We start from the raw sequence: 27,050 nt of genomic DNA, 5'->3' as shown, positions 1-27,050 counted from the left end.
GGAACTTTGGTTAGAAGTTTAACTTTGTCACAAACAACCTAAGCCCTTTGGAAAGGTCATGTTGTTGTGCTAGAAAGCTAAAGTGAGCCTCTTGGGCTCTGGAAGGTAAATATCCTTCACACTGCAAAACATATAGCAGGACTACAAGTTCCTACAGACCACAATGAGTGAATAATCAGCTTATTGTGAGGGAGAACTGTTGGCCCGGACACCAAATCCACTTGCAGTTCTTCAGAACGCTGGGACCTTTGGAATCCACTTGAGCAGAAGCAGTAAGCAGAAAGACAAGGCTTCCTGTGGTGTCACACTCCTGCAGTACTTCAGTGAGGCTCTGAGAGAGACATTGGGCTGATCTGCTATGCAAACTGAGCTGACTGCTTCCGCTTTTTTTTTAGGTAATTATGAGGACGGGCGCACAGGGTAAGAACGTGTGTGAAATCTGTAGGGACATAAGGGGAGGAATAAAACTACTAGCAAATCTAAAGAGGCCATATAATATTAAAAAAAAAGAAATATTTGTAACATTCACCATGTCAGGCAGCATCTGTGAAAAGAGAAACAGTTAACGTTCCAGGCCTGGGACCCATCACCAGAACTCAAAAGATCCTACTGTGAATGCCAATCAGCCACTTGACCCAGTGAAGGAAGGCCTTCTTCCCACACAAGAGCACAATTCCCAGGCAAGGAATTTTCTTCAGAGCTCAAGCCCTGAGCCATTCCCAGGGTTAAGCTTCAAAGTGCCGGGAACTGTTCCCTTCAGCGTAGGAGAACACTTGTGGGTTTATATTTTAGCAAGGGAGGGGAGGCTGCTTTTCAAAACAGGATCAAAGAATCCCACTGAGGCCTGGCATTCACTTAAGATGAATAGCAGCACTTCTTTTGAAATACGTCTAAAGAAATCTACACCCCGGTATGTCTAATTTTTAAATTGAATGTTTATCTTGGAAGTGACTTCTATCTTGTTGGTTCAAGAGTGCTCTTCTCTCAGCTCTGCAATGCCTGTGAAAGTGGATTCCAAAGATTGCTATTAACAGGGTTAGGGTGCACAGGTCGGGGGGGAGGGGGAGCTGGAGGGGAAATTACTTCCATATGGTGGAACTATACGAGAGAGGGGAATGTGGGCAAAGTCAGACCCAGCCAGTCAGTACACCACAGTTATATCTACTGACAGACTGGTTGCTACAATTGCACATCTGCTTTATTGCTGCCGATTCTGGGAACTGTCGACCTGCTCTCCTCTCAGAGAAAGGGAACTAAGTCCCTAACCTCCTGGTTCCTCACCTCCTCCCCCACCAGATAACCCATCTCCAGATTCTTTGAAGGTCTCCGGGGTATTCTAATTTCTCGACAGTGAAACTTACAACCGAGCAACCTTGAAATAGACCAGACAACCGCTCAGGCCCATCAGCTAAAGCAATATTTGGCCAGGGAGCACTAGTTTCCAGTGCCCTTTGATAGTAGGAAGACAAGAGGCTCATTTTCACATTTGAGAAGACGCAGGTGACACTTTTAATGGCAATGACCTTGTTTAGTGAGGCTGCAAATAGCCTTTATTTTTTACAATCTCAGAATCAGAAAATCCTGAGAGTGTGCAAAATCGGGCCCACTGCATCCCCCCTTTGGGAGCTGGAGGAGCATTAAACCTTGGGACTGTCCCTGTACAATTAGATTTCTAGAGCAGCGTTACTCTTCATTTTAACCAATCAACCATTAGCGTCACCATTTTGCAATCCCCTGCATATGCATATTTATTTTTTAATTAACGTGAGTAATTTCCATCCGGAAAAACACAGAGCAAATGAAGTGCTTGTAGAGGACATGGGCTGCATGGCAGAATGGTGGTTATCATAATCCTTTACAGTGCCAGCAACCTGGGTTCAATTCCCACCACCGCCTGTGAGGAGGCTGCATATTCTCCCCATGACCTGGTGGGTTTTCTCCAGGTGCCCTCTTTCCTCCCACGGCTCAAAAACGTACCAGTTGGTAGATCAACTGGTCATTGTAACTTGTCCTGTGATTAGGATGGGAATAAATCGGGGGACTGCTGGGGAGCACAATTCGAAGGGGCAGAAGGGCCATTTCGCGCTGTATCTCAATGAATAAATAAATAAGATGCTGAAAAAAATCCTAAGAGTCACAGGCTTAACTGTTGTCAGAGTATGAAACAGCAGACCTGTTTGGAGGAAATTATTTACACATGTTTAAACCATTAGGAAAGTCACCGTGTTTATTTATCTTCACTGTAAAACTTCCCTCAGACTCTTTGGAATTTTAGCAGACAGAATATTTATTTAGCCTTGCTGAAATTGCAAATGGATGCACCATTTGAGCACCAATGGAGTGCAGTGAACCACATGAACTGAGCTTCTTTGTAAGGTTGTAAAGGTTCAAAACAGCTTCAAACACAAGAATTTTTTTAACCAACTTTCTGAAAAGTGAACCTATGCAAGACAGAGCCCCAGGAGACCCTACAGTGCAGCTAAAATGTGATTTTAAAAGCTGATGCACTGCAGTCAAGAGTGTACAGAAACACCAGTCCTGTTCAGTACATTCTGATTCCAAAGCCAGCAATTTTAACCTCGCAGTTTTTATGGAACATCATACCAGTGAAATGTGGTCTCATTTTCTTCAGCATCCTAATTTCCCGGACAATAGAGTGCTTGCAATTAAAAATGCCAATCTCTTTATGTTATTGACTGCTTCAATGCCGGCAAGTTTTCAGATACACCTGGAGGAAATCCATTCAAGAGTGAGATGCGCTGAATGAGAGCAACGTCCGCTGTGCCACCAACAACAAGTGGCAGCTGCAAAAGGAGAGACTGAACAAAAGATCCAACCATAGCCACCACTTGCTCCTGCCCGCGCTGCACCAAAACACGTGGATCCAGGATTGGCCTCTATACCCACCAATAGACAACCCCCTTAGGAGACAGAACATTATTCTCGACTCGAGTGATTGCACCATGCAGACAAATTACAAAAAAAACTGTCAAGTCTGAAGTTCAATGTCTTAAAATGCCTTGTCATGCTAATTGCCACAAGTTTTCTAAAAGATAGAAGTATACAAAATTATGAGGGGTATAGGTAGGGTAATGCAAGAGGTTTTTTTCCACTGACGTTGGGTCGTGGGCTAAGGATGAAGAGTGAAAAGTTTAAGGGGACCATGAAGGGAAAATACTTCACTCAGAGGGTCGTGAGCATGTGGAACAAGTTGCCAGTGCCAGTGGGGTATGCAAGCTCAATTTTAACATACAAGAGAAGTTTGGATAGGTACATGGATGGTAGAGGTATGGAATATTATGGTCCTGGCACAGGTCAATGGGGGTAGGCAGTTTAAATGGTTCAGCATGGACTAAATGGGCCGAAGGGACTGTTTCTGTGCTGTACTTTTGTGTGACTCTATAACTCCAAGAACTGAACCCTCAGGTAGAAGAAAAGGAAGTAAAAGCCCATCCTTTTACCTCCACAGATGCTGCCTGACCTGCTGAGTTCTTACAACAGCTTGTTTTCTGATATCTGCACTGTGCTATAACTTCTGCCACTTCTGTTTTTGCTGCTTATATATTTACAGGGTTACATACCACGATGAGTTAACTGCAGACCCTAAGTTAATGTTTATATAGTCATAATGCAGCAAAAATATCAGCCTTTGGAGAACAGATTTTTCTTCAAGTTACAATTTTTTCCAACTGCTAATTACTGACCTGTCAGAGTACTTTAAACAATTATACCTGATGTGTTAAATTGAAAAACATAAAGTAGAAAATAAAGTGCTTGATACAAAACCACAGGGATCTTCAATTTTTGAACACTTAAGATAATCATGCATTTGTCATAGTTAAAGCTTTATAATAAGAAAATTTGCAAAAGGCGTGAAGCAGCAGCCACAAATAATGAAAGTGACGTGGACATAGTTCAAAATTATAATTAATATCTATTGGCTGAACTATAATTTTTAATGTGTTTAGACTACTGACTAGTAATTCAACACCACCCCCTAGTGTTCATCTGCTGACACTGACTCAGTGCAGAATGGCCTGACAACAGCAGGGCTGCACTTTTTGCTAATGGTCACAGCGAAGTTTCTGAGCTGGAAATGTTGTGGAACTAACCTTCAACTTGCAGTGGAACAGAAACTACTTCCGAAAATCTCACTAGAAAGTAGTAGCTGTAACCTAAAGCGTCAAGTTGAAATGGTAGCGGAGGGTAGCAGAAGAGATACAGATAACATAGCAGCTCTTCACAGCCCCAGAGATGCTGATTCCATTCTGGCCTCTGGTGTTAACTTGTGTGGAGTTTGCATGTTCTCCCTATAACTGCCTGCAGGTGTTCTGATCTCAAAGTAGGTTAATTGTCCTCTGTATACAGTAAATTACCTCTTGTATGGAAGTTGTCCTGTCCAAGACTGGAAGAAGCTGCAGAAGATCATGAACCTAGCCCAGCACATCACACAAACCAATCTTCCATCCTTGGACTCACTTTACACCACACGCTGTCGGAGCAGTGCTGCCAGGATAATCAAGGATAAGTCCCACCCAGCCAACACACTTTTTGTCCCACTTCCCTCCGGGAGAAGGTTCAGGAGCATGAAGATTCGTATGGCCAGATTTGGGAACAGCTTCTTTCCAACTGTGATAAGACTGCTGAACAGATCCTGACCTGGATCTGGGCCGTACCTTCCAAATATCTGGACCTGACTTGCACTAACTTACTTTCCCTTTTCTATTTTCTAATTATGATGTATAATTTAAATTTTTATTATATTTACTTCGATTTGCACAAACGTTTGTACTTCAGGGAGTGCGAAGCACAGAAACAAATATCACTGTGATGATTGTACGCTCTAGTATCAATTGTTTGGTGACAATAAAGTATTTGTATTTGTATTTATTTGTACATTCATTAAATGTTGAAAGGGGCAGGGAGAAGGTATTGATGCAAATATGTGCAGAATAAAAATTGAATTAATATAGGATTAATGTAAGTAGGTGGTTGATGGTTGGCACAGACTTGATGGACAGAAGGGCCTATTTCTAGGTGGTATGTATTTATGATTACAAATATATAAATTTTCCATCTTCAGCCTGCAATCCATGTCTTCATACCATCTGACTCCAATGTTCTACTTAATTCCTCTCAAGCTACTCCCAATACAATGCACAAATTGTCCCAAAATGCAACTCCACAACCTGTCCCACTTCCCAACCCTTGTCCAATTTCTCCTAAATCTATGTAATATTCCAGCCCAACATCCCAGGCATAAATTCAGGCATAAAGTCCCTAGATCCCACTCTATCTCTTTCACATGAAGATGGTCATTGTTGGCACACTGCTGGTACAAATGTTACTTGCTAATTATAAGTCTGTGCCACCTTAAATTGTTGAGTTGTGACATAACTTCATTATGAAAGGAAAGTTACTGATAAATAGCTGAATATGGATGTGCCTAGGACACATCTTTCAGCGAAGTCTTTCGTTTGGAACTACATACTCTATGCATCTTCCTATCTGTCACATGTACATCAAAACATATAGTCAATGCATTGCTTTGGTCAACAACCAGTACAATCTGAGAAAGTGCTGGGGGCAGCCCGCAGATGTTGCTATACCTCTAGCGCTAACAGCATGCCTACAACTCAGGAAACTATCAACTTCCACCTTAAATATACGCATGGACATGGCCTCCACCACAGTCTGTGGCAAAGCATTCCACAGATTCACTACTCTCTGGCTAAAAAAAAATCTTCTTTACCTCTATTCTAAAAAGTTACCCCTAAATTTTTAAGGTTGTGCCTTTTAGTTTCAGATACCACACCCGAGGAAACAACCTCTCCACATCCACCATATCTAGTCCTTTCAACGTTTGGTAGGTTTCAATGAGATCCCCACGCATTCTCTAAATTCTGGTGAATACAGGCCCAAAGCTGCCAAATGCTCCTCAAATGTTAACCTCTTCATTCCCGGGATCATCCTTGTGAACTTTCTCTGGACTCTTTTCAATCACAACACAACCTTTCTGAGATATATAGCCCAAATCTGTTGACAATAATCTATGTGTAGCCTGACAAGTGTCTTATAATGCCTCTGCATTATCTCCTTGCTTTTATATTCTATTTCCCTTGAAATAAATGCCAACATTGCAGTTGCATTCTTTAACCAGAGACTCCACCTGTAAATTAACCTTCTGGGAGTCTTGCATGAGGACTGTAAGTCCCTCTGCACCTCTAATGCTTGAACTTTCTCCCCATTTAGATAATAGTGCGCACCATTGTTCCTTTTATCAAAATGCATCATCATACATTTCCCAACACTGTATTCCAGCTGCCACGTTTTTGAACATTCTTCCAAGTTCTGCTGCAATCGCACTGCTTCCTCAGCACTACCTACCTCTCCACCTGTCTTCATATTATCTGTATACTTTGCCACAAAGCTATCCAGTGCTCCTTATTTCCATAATATTCAAAGCTCTATCAATCTTTGCTTTTAATATATCTCAGAAACCGAGACTCCACAATCCCCTTGGGTAGAGAATTCCAAAGTTTCCCTCCCCTCCGGATGAAGACATTTCTTCCCATCCTTGTCCTGAATGGCTAGTACTTAGACTGCTAATTCTATTTCCACCAGGGATAAGATTAGCACCGTACTTTCCCTATCAAGCTTTGTACATTTTCACTTTTAATTCTCCTAAACTTTAGAGAGTGTAGGCATAATTGCTTAACCTGTCCAGTGACCAAGCTAGTGAATCTTCATTGCAATCACTGTTTTCATAAATACATCCTTCGTTGCAGAGGGTCAGGTCAAGACTTGTACATGATATTCCACATGCAGTCTCACTAGGGCCTTTTATAATTAGAACAAGACATCACTCTACTCCTGCACTTAAATCCTCTTGCAATCATAGTTAATGCTTGTGTGTTAACCTTCAGCGATTCACGTACAAGGACATCCACATCCCTTTGAAAACTAACACCTTTCAATCTTTCAGCATTATAAAAGACTCTGTCTTTCTATATTTTTCTTAATAAAGGAGGATGGCTTCGCATTTTTCCACATTTTCCATTTGTCACATTTGTACCGATTCATTTATCCCATTTGTATCCTTCAAAAGCATCTCAACAGCCTCATTGCCACTAACACTGACACATAGCCTTACACTTGAAACCCTCTTCCAAATCACTGATATAAATTGTAAACTGGAGTCCCAACACTGGTTCTCCACTCCAAACCAATAATGACACGTTTGTTCATTCACATTAGAGATTCTGTTCAATGTTCTGTTCAATGTTCAAACTTCTATAGATGCGTGGTGGACAGTGTGCTAACTGGCTACAGTGCCGCCCAGTATGGCAACACCAAATCCTTTCAGCAGAAATTTCTACTAAGGATATGATTTCAGCTTAGTACATCACAGGTAAAGCCCTCCCAACCATTGAGCAGAGCTACATGAAACATTACAGTAGAAAAGCAGCATCCATCATCAAAGATCGTCACCACATGCTCTCTTCTTGCTACTGCCATCAGGCACAAGGTACAACTGCCTCTGAATTCTCACCGCCAGATTCACGAACAGTTACAATCCTTCACCCAACAGGCTCTTGAACAAAAGGGAATAAATACACTCATTCTTCTTCAGGTGTTCCCATAGCTGATGGTCTCATGTTAAGGGCTTTCTATCTTGTTATTTATTGCTATTTATATATATTTGTAATTGCACAGTTTGTTGTTCATTGACATGAGGAAATCTGCGGATGCTGGAAATTCAAGCAACACACACAAAATGCTGGTGGAACACAACAGGATAGGCAGCATCTATAGGGAGAAGCAACGTCGACGTTCACTGATCCTGTTTACAGTTGTTGTTCTATAGGTTTGCTACATGTGCCGGCAGGAAAAGGAATCTCAGAGATGTTATGTGATTACATATATGTAATCTGATAACAGATTTTACTTCAAACTTCAAATTTTGTTCATAATCACATGAGACAGTTCAGTCCACGGACCATGTTTCTCCCGGGATCTTTGCACACAAGCTGCACCCAAAAAAAAAACCCTTATCCAATAACTAAGTGTGCATTGTTTCCATTTGTACCTAGTCTGAGCAGAGCAGACAATCAATCACCAGAGTACTGTCAGGATGTCACATAATTGCAACACATATATGAGGTGGCCACACACACAAAAAATGCTGGAGGAACTCAGCAGGCCAGGCAGTATCTATGAAAAAGAGCACAGTCAACGTTTCAGGCCGAGACCCTTCATGAGGACTGGAGGAAAAAAAAGATGAGGTGTCAGCATAAGGTGGTGGTGGGGGGGGGGGGGGGGGGAGAGTAAGAAGAAACACGAGGTGATAGGTGAAACCAGGAGGGGGAGGGGTAAAGTAAAGAGCTGGGAATTTGACTGGTGAAAGAGATACAGGGCACGAGAAGGGGGAATCTGATTGCAGAGGATCAAAGGCCATGGAAGAAGGAAAAGGGGGAGCGGCACCAGAGGGAGGTGATGGGCAAGTTAGGAGGTAAAGAGAGAGGGGGAATGGGAATGGGGAATGGTGGGGGTGTAGGGGGGACAAAACCAGAAGTTCAAGAAATTGATGTTCGTGCCATCAGGTTGGAGGCTACCCAGACGGAATATAAGGTGTTGTTCTTCCACACTGGGTATGGCTTCCTCGCAACAGGTGAGGAGGTCATGGACTGACATGTCGGAATGGGAATGGGAAGTGGGATTAAAATGGGTGGCCACTGGGAAATCCTGCTTTTTCTGGCGGACACAGCATAGGTGCTTGGCAAAGTGCTCTCCCAATTTACATCCAGTTAATCTATGACGTGGCCATTCCAAATTGAGAACTCAGAGTAAGTGGAAGAGACCAGGCAATTCACTGGATATTTCCTTTTCCGCACTACAAAGGAATGGGAGATTGCAAATCCATAAAGCTACGCTTCTAAAGCATTATTTGAGTGTGAAAGGTAATTGAATTCCAATAAAATTAATCAACAACTTGCATTTGCAGAAACACTAAAGATCCTTGGAAATCTGAGCAACACACACAAAATGCTGGAGCAATTCAACAAGTCAAGCAGTATCTATGGAGGGAAATAAACAGTCGACTTTTCAAGCCAAAACCCTTCATCAGGACTTACTTTTGCATGAGGTAAAACATCTCAAGGTGTGCCTCACTGAAATTCAACATTGGGCCAAGCAAGAAAATAACAAGACATGCGTTCAAATGAGGAAGATCAAAAGAGTTGCTGAAATTGATTCTGCAAGTATTTGCTAATGTTGTTTAGTACTTTTGCAGTTTCCAGAGCTGCAGTTAACTCAGTAATATCCATGCAAACCTCCGCGAAAACTAAAGCCTCAACACCTGGACTCCACTGATCAGTGCAGCTCCTGATTAAACGGTACCTTTATTGACCATGTGCACTGATGTCTCTGTGCAAGCCTAACAACTGGACTAGGGGATTCAAAGCGGTCACTCAGCTGCACGGGTTACTTATCCTGCACACCACACCAAGCAGGCCTGTTAGAACAAGATCAATGCTTTGTCCAAATCTGTAACGTTTCTCATTAGAAGCAGAGCCATTTCTACAGGATTTGGCAGTCAACACAGATAGCTGGCTAAAAGAGGTTACGTGCAGAACTATTCCCGTGCACTGGCAACGTCTCCAGCTGGAATGATTTGAGAGTTCTGGAATCATTCTCATTCTGACTTGCAACAGCAGTCATTAAGTGAAGGCACAATCTATTTCACTAACTTGTAAGTTAGCATAATCCCCAGGTACTTCCATGTCCTCAAACAGGCAGCAGAGAGCAGAGTCCACTTGACAATGTGCTTTTGGATTGTCAGAGTGTCGACTTTTGGGCCTGGTCTCTGTGGTGCAAGCAAGGTGATTACTGAACTGATGGGAGTTCTTTTCAGGGCCTCTGGGGCCCAGCCGGAAGGGAAGTGCAATCTCAGAATTGCCAGCCCATCCTGGGAGGGGGTCGGCTCAGCAGGAATGCCAATGTTAATTTAACTTGTCGCTGCTGCTGGTAGACAGCTTGGAGAATAAGAGGGAAGTGGAGTTTAGCATCCGGTGATTCAGGATAACAGTGGGTTTAACAAGAGCACCAGTCTCTTCACTGCCACACTGTAATACTATAACGCATTACTGTTCCAGGTCAGATGGAGATGAATGGGACACCCCATCCCCCCACAACCCAATACTGTCTACACAGGATTTGCCATGGAATTGCAATACATTTTTCAGTAGTGCAGCAAGTTGTGCTGCCCTCTCACAAGTCAAGCAAACCAGGCTTGCATAGGGTTCTCTCTGTGACAACATGTTTCCATTGACTACTCCAGCTTCCTCCCACATGCCAAAGATACCTCTCGTGTAGGTGAATGGGGAAACAACGAGGGAGGATAGGATTGCTCTGTGAGCTGGCATAGCCTTGATGGGCCAAATATACTTCTACTTAAGTAGATATGGAAAAATGCTGGGAAAATGGGAGGCAGGGTGTGTGGCCAAGGGGCAGATTTGAGGGTACAGGGTTACAGAGTAACAGGTTGGGGAATGTGACTGATAACATTGTTCCAAAGCTAGTAAAGAATTGAAAGGCCAAATGGCTTCTTTCAAGGTTATCAGCATGTCAACATACAGCTGTATTATTGCCAACAAATCCCCCATCATCAGCTTTCGGGGAAGCACAACTGAACAGAAATTCAGATGGACCAGACACATCTGCACTACGGCTACAGGAACTTTTCAGAGGCTGGGTATCTCACAGGTCCCTCTCCAGTTATTCCATGGTCTTTCTGCCATAAAGAATTCACAAGTAAGGACTTTACTAGAAGATAAGCACTATCCAGAACAACGTGGACCATTGACAGGTACCTCGTCCACTACCCAGACACCCTGAATGTCCATTCCCTACACCAACAGCACATTGTGATACAAGACACCTTGCAATCTGGGACTCACATGACTAGTTTAAGTCATTTACAGAAATATGGGCATTCATTGCTAATCCCTAATTACTCTTGCAGTCTCTGGTTTGTCAGGCAATCCCAATGGGTGATAGAGTCAGCCATGTTGCTCAAAGTCTGGAATCACTGGGTAGTACAGCTAGTGACCCTCCTGAACAGACATTATTAAACCAGCTGAATTTTTAACCATTTTCCAGTGGTCTCACCCTTTCACGTCCCATGTTTTATTTAATTTTAGTAAAATTAACCAGTATTGATAGAATTCAAAAACATCAGCACAAGGTTTGACAGAGTAGCTGTTGGAATATTTTAACTAATGATAGAGTCTTGAGGCCAGCCATTTAAAATTGAAACATGTAGAAATTTCTTCTTGCAGAGGGTGGTGAAACTATGGAATTAGCTGCTCTGGGAAATGGTGGACACTGGATCATGTGTAGTATTTAAAGTGAAGATAGATAAATATCTGATAGATAAAGGAATAAAGGGATATGAAGAAATGTGACAGAAGAGGAGGTAAGGACAGTAAAGATCAGCCATGATCATATTAAATAGTGATTGTCTACTCCTGCTCCAATTTTCTTGTGTTCTTCGAAGCCAACTGAAGTGCAAGGTCAAGAATAATGCAAGCCTCAATCAAGAGCCCTTGGGTACAAGTGACTCAACCTTCAGAAGGTAGATGCAATTGTATAATACAGAAAACACAAGCAAAATCAAGGGAATTAAACTTCCAGATTAATGTCCAACCATAATCTTTGAGCTGATGTGTAGGTACTACATCACCAACAGTTGAGAGAGGCTTTGTTGTTCATTTAGATCAAAAAGACTAGTTTTGCAACAGTTTGAGACACAAGGACAATACATCTGTCTTGTGAAACTTGGAGAATTTATTGTTGGAATTATCTTTTCCTAGAAACTCAACACAACTGAAAGTCTCCTGAGAATCTGCAAGATAACCTACTGTAAATATTTCCGACTGTCATTTGTTGACGTTTTTGGCACAATGTCAACATAGTCTGGCCTCAAGGCCAGGATGGTTAGAAACACTTCACAGAAAGACTTTACTCTCAAGAAACCAAGGTATTAGATTCCTTTATAAAAATTTTGGATTAATGAACGCATCAGGAAGGTGAATTGAAGACCAAGGCATTACCTTTGTGGATGTCCCCCGCTTCTTCCTGGCTTGATTAGACTGTTGAGTGGAACGGACACAGGTTGTCACAGGATGCAAGAGAAGGGTGATGGGATGGAAAGGAAAAGAGAAAGTTGACTGTTAATAACCAATTAGCTATTCCTGAAGGGATCTATCATACTTCAAAACACACTGTTCATCAAAACATAACCATATTTAAATAAGTAATTCCCTAAAACATATTTATTTCTTGTGCTCCTGCGTGGATATCCCTTTCACATGTGAGCTCATCTCAAAGACTTTGTTCACATACTGCAACACACAAATTGAAATGAGCTCGTTACCAAATATATCAGCACCTAAATCAGCTTACAGAGTTACGTCATCACCTCTGCTCACAGAGACAGATTCACAGTACATGCTTCACGTAGTTCAGAGACTGCATCTTAGTTATTTCTTATTCCAAATCTAAATTTTAATCACATCAGCACAAAATTTCTTCACTTTCCTGGCGTTATTGTCAATACATTTATATCATCACAGAGTCCGCAGCCTTCCTGTTCAGCATACCCAACACATGTCTGAAAATACGCTTTTAAGTAGCAGGGCCATGGACTGTGGTCCTGTCCCACAAAGACTCTATATTATCTGCAGAAGCTTCAGTGTATCCCCAGGCATGTGCTGCTACAGCCAGGAATGTGTCCACTGACAGTATCCACTGATGGATGTCTCATTGTTCTGGGGGACAGACTATTTCCAAGCAGGCCAAAGTGTGTCTTTGATGATCTTCCAGAGGATGTTTGACCTGGATAGGGAGGACCTCAGAACCTCATAATGCTTGGTGTCCACATACTTCAGTTCTACACACATCTTAATGCTGCGACACATAAGTGGCGAGAGCAATGATGGATACAACTCCCTCCATTCTATGGAGGATTGTGCATGGCAATGGGTTGGACGCACTCCATTTTGGATCTCCTGTTAAAATGGGAGATGGCTCGGGTGACCACTACAGTGCAGGAGCTGGACAGAGACCACACCATCACCTCGTATGGCAACACGGAGAGCACTTCACACCTCATGACTAAGCCCTTGCCCACCATCAAGAGGCAAACAGCCAAAGAACCCTAGACACAGGCCTGGGATCAGAACTGACCACGACACCCAGTTGACAGACTTGGTATAACACTGACCTGTATATCACAGTCAACTTAATACTTTTCCACAACTTGGCTTTCAGGATACAAAATTGGACTAATTAGGCGGGGGAATGTGAACTGGCATGACAGGAGTTGGTATACAAGCTGTTGCAGTGTGTGGTAAGGCTGTGAGGAAGGATCGCACAAAATTGCAGTCAGAGTGATGTGTTGAAGTGTAACGCTGAGGCAAAATCAAAAAGAACAATGACTACAGGACTGAGGGTGTATCTGAATGCACATTGTACACAGAATGGGGTGGATGATCTTGTAGCACTGTTAAGGAGATTGGCAGGTGTAATGTTGTAAACATCACTGGGTCGTGGTTGAAAGACCATAATTAAGAGCTTAATATCCAAGGATACAAAGTGTATCAAGAGGACAGGCATGAAGGCAGGGGGAGTGGAGTAGCTCTAATAGTAAAAAAATGAAATCAAATCCTTAGGAAAATTGACAAAGGATCAGAAGATGCAGAATCTTTATGGGTAGAGTTAAGAAACTAAGAAACTGCAAGAGGAAAAGTACCCTGTTGGGAGTTACGTACAGGTGAAAAGTTGGAAGTAGCGGAGGTCGAAAGAATGTGAAACGCCTGCATACATCAGGGGTTCCCAACCATTTTTTTTTAATGCCATGAACCAATACCATTAAGCAAGGCATCCATGGACACCAGGTTGGGAACACCTGACATACATTGATTATTAAAATATGGATATGCAGTAAATCATCAAAATGTAGTCAACTAGAGAACTAGACTATGTGGGTAGAAGGTATCTCTGCAGAAAACACAGGGATGCAGTAAGTCATCTGTCAACCACATCTGGGGAGGATACTCCGGCCAGGGAAGTACAGAAAACGAGGATGATACATAGACTTCAAGGAGAGGCTTCAGAAACTAGGATTGTGCTCCACTGTAGTTAAAAGCTTTCAAAGTATTAAGTGGAACTGATTGGGTAGATGGAGGCTCCTATTCCCCATGACTGGGGTATTTTGAAATAGGAAACAGTCCGAAACTCAGAAACAAGCTTCTCAGAAGTGAAGTTATGAAACATTTCAGCAATCGAAGTATGGGAGAAATGTTCAACTCTTTTGCAAACAGCAATTTTGATAAGTCAGTTAGTGATTTAATTAACAGACACAAAATGCTGGAGAAACTCAGCAGGTCTGGTAGCCTCCACGGCAATGAGTAAGCAGTTGACGTTTCTGGCCAAGACCCTTCTTTGGGACGAAGGGAGGAGGGGAGAGATGCCTGAATTAAGAGGAAGGGGAGCATTCTTGGATTTAAAATGTTTGGAAGGATATTGAAGAAATGTCTGTTGATGGAATTGGGTCACAGAGTGACCATCATCCCATTGAAGGGGTTAAACAGCTAATTTCCCTTCCCATGTTCCTTCTGTCTCCTCATTTGAATCTACTTACATCTGCGAGATGCTGAAACAAATGAAAATTAGGAGCATTTAAATTAAAACAATTTAAACAGTCCAGATCTTCAGGGAATAATGTCAATCAAATCTAATTCTATTTACACAGATTTCACTCAGCAGGAATCAAAGCATTATCATACAGTACTTGGCTTCAACGGGGAATGTTGTGGCTCTGAATTCAAGAACAACTGCTTTCTAACTGCATGACGTCGGGAATTCTCCATTACGTTATACACACAATTACACAATCTGGCACTTCTTTGGAAAGCATCGAATTTCTGTGCATGACTAGCGACGACCGAGTGTGCACCCCACATTGTGACAGTCTGCGATCATCATTAAAAAAAACCACATAATTGCCATTTTTCAAGCTACTTAATAGCATACTTCAAGTAATAAGTTATTGCTACTTGACATATCTACCCAAGGCCACAAAATAAATCCTAGAATAGAATATCCATATTGAAAAACACCTACAATTAAATAAAGAGCATGTTAGTCAGCGAGTACAAAGACTTAGAGTAGCTCCTAACACAATGAATGAACCTCCTACTCACTTTTTTGATGCTTTCTCTTGGCTTATTGATCAGCTTTATCTCCAGGACTATTTCCCCCATGTAGTCTTCCAGGCTATTTGGATCATCAAGCTGCAGCTCCTTCTGCACAACACTAAAAGGGGAAAAAAAATGCCCAAGTAAGAATATCTTCCAACCATCCAAGTGTTCCCTTGAATTATTGGGGCTAGAGTTTCGGAAGTCAACATTCACAGCAACAAGATACCATGTTGAAATTTTAAATGTGAAAATAAGAAACATTTCAAAATTAAGGGCAAGTGTAAAGGGTCAATCCATCCATGGGGCTCCATATCTGCCCAGGAATGGAGATCCCTACAAAATAGTGGTGGATACAACCTAGTTCATCACAGAAAAAGCCTCCCCTCCACTAAGCACATCGACAAGGAGTGCAGCCACAAAAAAGCAGCATCTGTCATCAATGACCCCCACCTCCCAGCTCATGCTTTCTTCTCCTACTGCTATTGGGAAGGATGTACAGAAACCTTCCGCCCCACACCATCAGGTACAGAACAGGTACTATCAACTATCAGGCTCCTGAACCAACGTGGACAACTTCACTCACTTCAAGACTGAACATAACCTATGGAGTCACTGTCAAGGACTCTACAACTAATGTTCTTGGCATCATTTATTTATTTATTTGCTTGTTTGTTATCCATAGTTTTTGCATTTGCATAGTTCATCTTCTATTTACGTTAGTCTTTGTGTGCAGGTTTTCATCGATTCCATTGCCTTTCATTGTTTTACTGTAAATACCCGCAAGAAAATGAGAATCAGGGTAGTATATGGTGGCATCTATGTACTTTGAAAATAGGCTTAATTTGAACTTTGAACTCTACAAGCAGAATAGGTAACAATTGAATCAAACCGTGACAGTTGCTAGGGGCTACGCAAAGTGGATTTCAAAGTGGGGATGGTTAGCTCAGGACACTGCACCTTAAAAACTGAAAGCACATGCCTTTCATCTTCTCTCTCTCTCACTCATGATGAACAGTATTTCTTTTAAGAAGCAAAAGCATCATAGACATGATGGGCCAAATGGTCTTTTCCTGTGTTCTATATTCCACGTTGAATCCAGTTCTGGTCACCCCATTACAGAAAGGATATGTAGGCTTTAGAGAGGGTGCAAACGAGGTCTGGTGGAGTCGTCGGGGCACTGTCATGACAAGCTTTGTGCACTGATCTTTTTTGGTGATTGCTCATCGTATCAGCGTGTCTTGGGCATCTGAAACCTGGCGGAACCCATCCCTCTCCAGGGCTATAAATGTCAAATAGTAGAGGGCATAACTGTGAGACGGAGGGGTGGTGGGAGTATAAAGGAGATTTACGAGGCAAGTTTTGTTTTTACCACAAAGTGGTAGGTGGATAGAATGCCAGGGATGGTGGTGGTAGCAGATACAATAGGGACATTTAGACAAGTACACAAACAGGCATGGAATGGATGAATAGGGACCATGTGCAGACAAATGAGGGCAGTATCATCTGGTATCATGATTAGTGCAGACATTATGAGCCAAGTGACTTAGTGGAATATAGAACTACAGTATATCATACTTGATAGAGTATCTGGTTACATCTGTACTCAGAGCTTTCACTGTAGATTTACGCAGGGTCCTTTAAAACTTTCGCTGAAATTGTGCCCAATAAAAGATCTTCACTAAAGTTCTAACAATCTCCATTAGTTTATAATTTATCACCTTTAAAACCTCAAGGCTGTCAAACAATTGTGTGCTTTCAATAGCAGTTGGTCTCAGACGATAGCATCGGAGTACTTTGCATCTTATTTGTTAAGCCTCAATATTGTTTTTATAGCTCAGATACTGTTCTGTTCAATCATACAAGACTCATCAATCACTCACTACATAAAGCCAAATTGTCTGTATTACTGTCTAGTGTACTGGTTAAATCAAAACACTAAGTATTGAAAGTTATTACAGACCTGTTTATTTCAAGATCATTCAGACTGAGATACGCAGAGCCCATGAAATCATCCGTGGCCAAGTCTCGGTCATACACCTGTTTGCAGAGAGATTGTCTGATTGTTATCAGAAAGTACCACGAGTTCATACAAACCACAGAACAAAGATGAATATCTTTCTACCAAACTCTGGGTTCTACCTACCCCAACGAGAAGTAATGTCAGACTACACCTGGACCAAGGGGGGCAGGTGAAAAATGGAGGCGATACTCGAGAGCTGATGATCATACTTCTAGGGTCACAGCTTGAGTTCTGACAAATGATCTTATCAAGATTTTAAAATAGGACGCAGTGTATCCTGAATACTCTCTTGAGAAAAGTAAATTAGGACAAAGTTGTAATAGAATAAAGCTCAACTTGAAAACTGATAAGAGGTATTTCCATGTAAAGAGGAAATCTCATTATAAAGAAGGTTCTGGATAAGGATCTGAGTCAGCTTGAGGGATGGGATTGGGGGTGTCCTCAGCCAGAAGTAATTGGTGCTCTTATGACCACATTACAGTCAGAGAATATACATTTACTTCCCATAATCCAGTTTTTGGTACCATTAGAGAGTCTCATTCATTATTAGCCTGACCTTGTTCCTGTCTCCACTGTGATTTAATTTGGTACAGCTCTGTTGAAACTTTCATGATTCCAAAAATAACGTACCCATCAATCAACATGGATTAAATAAGAGTAGCAATGGGAAAATACAGAGCCGTTCATGGCATGGGCAACCTTACACCCAAAATCAAAAGGATTAGCACAGACAGAGACTGATGGCAAAAGAGGAAACAGACAGTGGGGAGGTGGGGTTAGGAGAGACGTGGGGACAAAATCTTCACCGAGAACACATCTCTTTCATAACCACAAAAGTAGCCCGACAATGGGGGAATCACTTTCTGTTACTCTCTGCCACTCTAGCAAGAGAGCTCCAAAAGAACTTTTCCTCTACCCACACAAACACGAGGAGCTGTTCAAAGTATTAAGTGCCTCTGCTCCATGCCCAAGTATTGTCCCTAAAGAAGAAATCCAACAAATCCTTGTTTGGGAACTGAAAGAGTGATCAGTTCCTGTGCAGTTGCTACTTCCAAAGGCTACCTTCGCCAGTTCCTGGCATCACAAACATTTCAGCACACCCTCAGACTGTGACAAGAATTCAGCACATTCGAGTGACATGAACACGTTCACACTAAATGCAAGGTCGCACAGGTTTGGTGGGAATCAACTTTGCACGGGAGCTGAAGGGACAGGGAGCAGTTTCGATGTGAAGTCTCAGCCCACTCCCCCACCCTGTCTCAGTCCACTTCTAAATTGGCTCAAAAGGGAGTCTGCACCAACAATACAAGTGTTTCACTGAATCTAACGCCAACACTACAGCTTGCAAATGTAAGCCATCAATTCATGGTTAAATTGTGCCCAGCAGTTTGCTCAATTTCTCCTCTTCTCTGCACACTTGGTTATCCTTTGATACAGTAGGGACTGCTGACACTTCCAAATTCCAACCAGGAATCTAATGCACCTCATTTTCATGGAATGCAGTTAGGCCTGGAGTAGTGGCACTTAATTAGTTGAACAACACCTTATGTGTACATGGGCAAACGGAGGCTTCCTCAGTAGCCGTCTAGTCGGAAGCTGAGGGAGCATGACAAATGGTTTCCTCTGCTCACAAGCACTTGATTCCCAAAAGTACATATTCTTGGAAAGTGTTTCACTTAACAAAATGTTAATAAATCAAAAAGGCTGGGCAAAACACATCATGATTTTTGAGTATAGTGGAAGCTGCATGGTACACAATTCAATATTGCAAAAGACAGATTCATGAATCAATATTTGTAATTTTAAGGTGATTGGAGGAAAGTATGAGGGGACATCAGAGGTTTTTAAGAGTAGTTTGTCATTGAGTCTATTAGGGATCAGCTGTACTGGAATCAATGTTATGTAATGAACCAGAGGCAATTAGTGAGCTTAAGGTAAAGGAACCCTTAGGAGATAGTGATCACAATATAATTGAGTTCAACTTGAAATTTGATATAGGGTAAAGGTAAAGTCTAATATAGCAGTCTTTCAGTGGAGTAAAGGAAATTACAGTGGCATAAGAAAGGAGTTGGCCAAAATAAGGAGATGCTGGTAGGGATGACAGCAGAGCAGCAATGGCTTGAGTTTCTAAGAGAAAAAATAAGCAAGGTGCAGGATAGTTGTATTCCAAAAATAAAGAAATGCTCAAATGGCAAAATAGTACAACCATGGCTGACAAGGGAAGTCAAAGCTAATGTAAAAAGCAAAAGAGAGGGTATACAGCAAAGCAAAAATTAGCAGGAAGATAGAGGAATGGGAAGTTTTTAAAAACCTACAGAAAGCAACTAAAAGCATCTTCAGGAGGGAAAAGATGAAATATGAAATCAAGCTAGGAAACAATATCAAGGAGGATAGTAAAAGCTTTTTTATAAATATATATAAAAGAGAGATGAGAGTGGATATGGGACTGTGAGAAAATTAGGCCAGAAAAATAGTAACAGGGGACAAAGAGATGGCTGAAGAACCAAATTAGTATTTTGCATCAGCCTTCACTGTGGAAGAAACTAGCAGTGTGCAAAATGTTGAAGGGTGTGAGGGAAGAGAAGTGAGTGCAGTTACTATTACAAGGGAGAAGGTGCTCAAAAAACTGAAAGATCTAAAGACCTGAACCAGATGAACTGCACCCTAGGGATCTAAAATGGTAGCAGTAGAGATTGTGGAGGTATTAGTAATGATCTTTCAAGAATCATTAGACTCTGTCATGGTTCTGGAGGGCCGGAAAATTCCAAATGTCACTCCACTCTTTAAGAAAGGAGGAAGGCAGCAGAAGGGAAATTGTAGACTATTTAGCCTAACCTCAGTGGTTGGGAAGATGTTAGAGTCAATTGTTAAGGATCAGGTTATGGAGTACTTGGTGACAGAGGACAAGATAGGACAAAGTCAGTATGGTTTACTTAAGGGAAAATCTTGCCTGACAAACCTGGTGGACTTCTCTGAGGAGATTACAAGTAGGATAGATAAAGCGGGTGCAGTGGTATTGTATATTTAGATTTTCAGGAGGCCTTTGACAAGGTGCCACACATGAGGCTGCTTACCAAGGTAAGAGCACATAGTATTATAGGAAAGTTACTGGCATGGTTAGAGCATTGGCTGATTGGTAGGAGGCAGTGAGTGGGAATAAAAGGATCCTTTTCAGGTTGGCTGCCATTGACTAGTGGTGTTCCACAGGGGTCGGTTTTGGGACCACATCTTTTTATGCTGCATATCAATGATTTAGATGTCGGAATAGATTACTTTCTTTCCAAGTTTGCAGGTGATTAGTGGAGGGGTAGTCAGTGTTGAGCAAACAGCAAGGCTGCAGAGGGACTTGCACAGATTAGGAAAATGAGCAAGAAAGTGGCAAATGAAATGCAATGTTGGAAAATGCACGGTCATGCACTTTGTTGGTAGAAATAAATCTGCAGACTATTTCCTAAACGGGGAGAAAATCCAAAACTCTGAGATGCAAACTAAGGGATTTGGGAGTCCTTGTGCAGAACACCATAAAGATGAACTTGCAGGTAGATCTGGTGAGGATGCCGAATGCAATATTAGCATTCATTTCAAGAGGTCCAGAATGTAAGAGCAGGGATGTGATGCTGAGGGTTTATAAGGCACTGGTGAGGCTTCACCTTGAGTATCATGAACAGATTTGGGCTCCTTATCTAAGAAAAGACGTGCTGGCCTTGGAGAGGGCTCAGAGGAGGTTCAGAGGGATGATTATGGGAATTAAAGGGTTATCATATGAGAAACATTTAATGGCTCTGGGTCTGTACTCACTGGAATTTAGAAGGATGGTGGAGGGGTGGGGAGATCTCATTGAAACCTTTGAATGTTGAAAGACCTAGACGGAGTAGGTGTGGAAAGGATGTTTCCCATTTCCCATGGTGGGGGTGTCTAGGCCAAGAGCACACAGCCTCAGGATAGAGGGGCATTCATCTGAAACAGAGATGCAGAGAAATTTGTTTAGCCACAGGGTGGTGGATTTGCGGAATTTGTTACCACAGGCAGCTGTGGAGGTCAGGTCGTTGAGCGTAGCTAAGGCAGAGATGGACAGATTCTTGATTGGCCACAACATCAAATATTACGGGTAGAAGGCCGAGGAGTGGGGCTGAGGAAGAGAAAAAGAGGATCAGCCGTGGTTGAATGGCAGAGCAAACTCGATGGGACAAATGGCCTAATTCTGCTACTATGTCTTAAGATCTCATTGTAAGTTTATTTTACACAGAAAATGGTGGGTGCTTGGAATCCCTTGCCAGGGATGGTGGTAGAGTCAGGTACATTGGAAACGTTTAAGAGGCTCTTAGATAGGCACCTGGATGATAGAAAAATGGAGGGATATGTAGGAGGGAAAGGTCAGATTAATCTTAGAGTAGTTAAAGATCTGGTACAACATTATGGGTCAAAAGGCCTTTACTGCACTGTACTGTTCTACATTCAATGTTGTAATTGAGATACTTATTACAGCATTGAAGGCAGCAATTTTGCCCATTGAATCCATGCCAATTCTCAGCAGAGAAATCCCACCAGTCTCATTCTGTCATCCAATTTCTCTGTAGCCCAGCAGAAGATTGCTTCACCTACATCATCGCCATCTTCTCCATTTGGTTCTTCTGCCACTGACTATACTAGGGCTCATTTGCAGTGCCATTAACCTAGCAGCACGCCTCTGGGATGTAGCGAGAAATTGCAGTACAGGAACAAAGCTGCAGAGTTACAGAAAGAGCATGGAAACTCCACACATCCAGCACAGGAGGACAGAATCAAACCTTTATCACTGGAGTTGAGGCAGCAGTGTTAACTAGTGAAGCACTGTGACAACAGCCTCATCAACATCAGATAGATGAGCGTCCATTCGCATGACCACCCAAGCTCATTTTGAAAAATTGACAATATATTTTGAGTTCTACCTAGTAAGTACCATAGGAGCCATGAACCATACAAAGCCAGAGTAAACCATTGTTTTTACACCAGATTTATTCTCAAATTCCACTTTCTAGGCCTGCATAATTTACCAGAGCTCACCTGGTCAAACGTTAACTGTTCTTGTTCGATAATAAGGCATTGCAATCTTGTTCAGTCTTTCCTCAGCTCAGGTGTCATCACTGTAAGTTTATATTTTGCACCTTCTACATCTTTTCTTGCTAAAAAAAAGTAATAATGCAAGGCTAACTTTCACCAGATCTGTTCTAACAAACACCACGATGATTTGCACTCCCAAGAGTTTTAGTTTACATGCAATCACTCAATTATCAAACATCTCTCACAATTCCCTTCACGACTGATTCACCTTTCTCAGTGTATCTTTAAGTGGGTTACTTCAGACTTGCACACTATGCCATATTAAAATGTACAAATGACACAGCTCTTCGACTTTAACCATGGAATGCTACACGACGAAACATTCAACCAAAACAAAACACGACCTTAACTGCTCAACCCAAAATAAACACTGCTATTTTATCCTAATGAAACCAGGAAAAGTGCAACCATTGACCCTACCACTGATCCTTACTAAAGCATAACTATTAATGAAAACCGCAGAATCCAAACAAACCATAACTATTGACCTGAATCAGTGAACTGAACCAAAGTATAATCAATGAACCTTAACAGAATTTATGAGAATATCTTGCACAAACACAAGAAAAACTTGTTGGCAGAGTTTTTATTTTACCTTGACATAAAGCTTTTGATTTAAGTTCTTGACTGGAACTACAAATGTTTCATCCCATCGAGGGTTTAAGTTCTTATAAACAATCTTGCTCTTGTACAAAGTCTTCCCAGCAAGTTTAAACTTGACGTAGGGATCGCTTGTACCTGTAAATGAAAATAAATATAAATATTAAGAATTGCTGCAAATTTTTCTTGGCATATCCTTCACATCCATAGTCACACAGGTTAGATCCTTTCCTAAAAACGTTAAGTCCGATGCGGGTCTCAGAGCTGAATAAAAGAAGCAGCAAAGCCATTATTTATTCCTTACAAAACCTACTAAAGGTGTAAAACCTTCCTTCAGCCCCTTTCCACAGGCCTGACCAAGAATGCGTGACGCAAAGCTGGGGACATAAACCCGGTTCAAGGTTACCCCGTCCTTGCTTGCAAAATAACACTTCACTTGTGAGTCTGTTGGGGTCATCTACTGCATCCGGTGCTCCTGGTGCAGCCTCCTCTACATCGGTGAGACCGGACGCAGATTGGGGGACTGCTTTATCGAGCACCTCCACTCCATCCGCCATAACAGACAGGATCTCCTGGTTGCCACCCGCTTCAACTCTGCTTCGCATTCCCATTCTGGTATGTCCATACATGGCCTCCTCTACTGCCATGATGAGGCCAAACTCAGGTTGGAGGAGCAACACCTCATATACCGTCTGGGTAGTGTCCAGTCCCTTGACATGAACATTGAATTCTCCAACTTCCGGTAATTCCCTCCTCCTCCAGTTGCCTATCACCTCTCTCATGACTGCCTTCTTCTACTACCCATAGAACTTGCCCCTTACATTCCTTCTTCACCTTACCTGCTTATCGCCTCCCTGCTTCCCCTCCCCCACCCCTTGATCTTCTCTCTTATTGGTTTTCACCTCGCACCCACCAGCCTTCTCCTTCCCACCTTCAAAGGGTCACTGCCCCCTCCCCCTTCAGTCCTGATGAAGGGTCTCGGCCCAAAACGTTGACTGCCCATTTCCACAGATGCTGCCCGACCTGCTGAGTTCCTCCAGCGTGTTGCTTTGATCCCAGCATCTGCAGAGTACTTTGGGTGTATGCAAAATCACAGCTTGTTAACAGTCATCCTCCCTGGTGCAATGACCTGTCACCTCATGAGTGACTACCCCTCGTGCAGACAGTTTACTTCCTCAGGACACCCCTTGCATGGGCTTGGGAAGAAGTAACCAGTACAACCAAGGCTGTGTGGATGGACAGCACAGGCAGTGAGAAGGAGACTGGTTAAAGTCCTTCACAAAATACACAGTGGTTGTTATCTAAAAGTTTCTGAGTGTAAGTTGCAGAATCCTACGCAAATATTTCTCAGTGACAGGTGGATTTCACATGTAATTGTTTAGGAGTAAATGAGTCCGCAATGACAACAATTTTCATTTTAAATCAATCACATTTCAGGTGACTCAGGTTGAACAAAGTGTCCTTGCTTTTTGTTATTCTTTTTTGTAATTAGAACCGCAATTGATTTATTCAAATTGAAGTTCAAGTTTAATTGTCATTCAACTATACATGAATACCCATTAATATAGCCAAGCAAGACAGCGTTACTCGGGGGCCAAGATACAAAACACAGTACAAAGTCACACACAGCACAAAACACACATAACTTATATAAGATAGCAAGCACATATAAGGTATCAGAAAAACACAGTCACACAAAAAAAATAGTCTAAGACTCTGGAGTCCATAACTATTTGCGGGAGTCTGCAGTCAAAGACAATACAGCTTGCCTTCTGCTAGGTGAACAGTAGGGGGCAGCACCAGCTCCAGCATGGATGCTGCACTGGTAGAGTGCAACTCCAATGCCTCTCTCCTGGGTGGCAGTAAACAGGCGACACCACAGCTCGAGGCCTAGTCCTCCTTACAACCGAGGCCACGCAGCTCTCCCACTCTCCACCCCCGCCATCTACCAATAAATTCTGTGAATCAGACTTGTAGGATTCCACATTAACCACGTCCAAAAGAATCTTGCAATCACGAGAAAAGTGAGTAATTTGATCAGACCGTGCACTGCCTTGGTGCACCAACTCCTCAACGCCTCTCTGTTCAGGCAGCAACACAATCCACATTAAGTCCATCTCCCTCGCTTTCACCACCAACGAGCAACTCACTGATGGGGTCGACCTGCAGAACTTTAAGTACTTAATGTTCAACAGCATCTTGCAACCATAAAAAACATGTTTAAAAAGGACAACAGCACATTTGCTTGAGCCCATAGAAGCCACAGCGATTGAACGTGCCAATATCATATAACCCTCTAAACCTTCCATACCTATATAAATACCGTACCTGTCTAAATGCATGCAAAACGTTATTAATTGGAACTACCTCAATCACTTCCTTTGGCAGCTCATTCCATATATCAACCAATCTCTAGGTGAAAAGTTGTCCATCTTCCTATTAAATCTCTTCCTTCTCAGCTTAAACCTGTGCCATCTAGTTCTTGATTCCCCAACCCCAGAAAATGATTGTGCACTTTGATCCTACCTATATTTCTCATGATTTTACAAACCTCTATCAGGTTGTCCCTCATTCTCGAGTGCCCCAAGGAATAAAGTTCCAACCTGTTCAATTTCTCTCCAGAACTCCCAGCAATGTCCACCTAAATCTCCACTGCATTTTTGCTGGCTTGACAGAATGGCCATAACTAACGCTTGCTCCTGTTTCTCATACCCTTGTGTTCATTCGCAGCTCCACAGCCTACATGTACCAGGAGCTGCATAACACTCAGGTCTGAACTCAAAAGTACAACTAATGCCTGTACCACGTGAAAAGCAAGGAACATCTATCTCTTATAAAGGGAGCGCTCCACCGCCTTTCACATTAACCAGACCCAAACTATTCTATCAGTTTCCTGAAGGTTGCCAATGATCCGGATCACTGCCATACATCTGTGCAAGATCAGGTCAGAGACTGGGTATGCTGCAAGTGAGTATCCTCTAACTGCACGCCTCAAGTCAAGGGGGAGAAGACAGACTCTCTACTCATGAGGATGAATACAGTGCTACAAGTAGGGAGGCTCAGCAGCAAATGGGACAAATAGTATCAACTAGAACACTGGAATCATCTGGTCAATAGATCCATCTATCACCTACCAGCCTCAATCCTACCCCACCCCTTCATACTGCTATAAACTGGCTATTCTACCTGTTCCCTCTGATGCAAGCTTTTGACACAAAACACCAGCCTCTACAGATGCTGACTGACCTTCTGATGTTCTGTGTGTTTTTTTTGTTCCAGCATGTGCATACTTTTTTGCCTTCAGGACAAAGAAAACCTGCCTTGTTGTCACTCCATCCACCACATTATACATTCAGCTCGCTCACCACCAATGCAATCGTCAGAATGCAGCTCACATTTTCTCCATAATGTTAATCTCCTAGGTCGGGTGCATGGAAACACCACTTCCATGCACCCGTCCAAAACATACACCTTCCTGACTTGGAAATACGTTACCATTCCTTCATCAACCCTGGGTTCAGGTCCGAGAACCAGAAAGACACTAGATTTTGGAAATGATGACTCACCACCATCTTCTCATAGACCGTGAAAGAACACCAATAAGTAACAAAGACACCAGAACCCCCACAGAAAGAACCTATAAAAGATTCTTGAAGTGGAGTCACTGTTGTAATGTGGGAAAGGCAGCTGGTAATTTGCATTACATGAAGTTTTATAAACAATAATAGGCTTAGTTTTAGGCACAAAGATAATGCAAGTTATCTAAACCTAATTCTTTTCTCATGCCTATTGCTACCAGCCTAAGTTTTCAGGGACATTGAGCCAGCAAGCAGTAGCGAATGAGGAAAGAATCCAGCACCTACTGTTGTCTTCTATTACAGCAACTTTAAAAAGCAAAAAAGAAGCTGATTGCCAAATCACGTCCAGTGCTGAGGAAGGCCAGTGAGCTGACACCAGGACCTCACCGAGCTGCTATTCATTAAATGCTGAGAAAAGAAAGCCAGTCTCCGAGTGCAGTCGACAATGATCTGAGCAGACCTGATTGCAGATGACAGGAAGGAATTTGC

General features: G+C 42.4%; 1 protein-coding gene across 7 annotated transcripts in view; it reads right to left on the bottom strand.

The window, feature by feature from the left end:
- Nucleotides 1-27,050, bottom strand: part of LOC132382466 (multiple C2 and transmembrane domain-containing protein 2-like) — a 430,775-nt gene that overhangs the window by 211,883 nt on the left and 191,842 nt on the right. For all 7 annotated transcript variants that reach the window (XM_059952696.1, XM_059952695.1, XM_059952694.1 and 4 more), the window contains exons 5-8: nt 22,979-23,121; nt 17,224-17,300; nt 15,267-15,378; nt 12,114-12,152 (exon numbers count right to left, since the gene is read on the bottom strand). In XM_059952696.1, the coding sequence (XP_059808679.1) occupies nt 12,114-12,152; nt 15,267-15,378; nt 17,224-17,300; nt 22,979-23,121 (371 nt within the window). The remainder of the gene's footprint in view (nt 1-12,113; nt 12,153-15,266; nt 15,379-17,223; nt 17,301-22,978; nt 23,122-27,050) is intronic.

Source organism: Hypanus sabinus, chromosome 28 (assembly GCF_030144855.1).
Source record: "Hypanus sabinus isolate sHypSab1 chromosome 28, sHypSab1.hap1, whole genome shotgun sequence".
Classification (NCBI taxonomy): Eukaryota; Metazoa; Chordata; class Chondrichthyes; order Myliobatiformes; family Dasyatidae; genus Hypanus; species Hypanus sabinus.
This window is presented reverse-complemented; position numbering and strand designations above follow the sequence as displayed.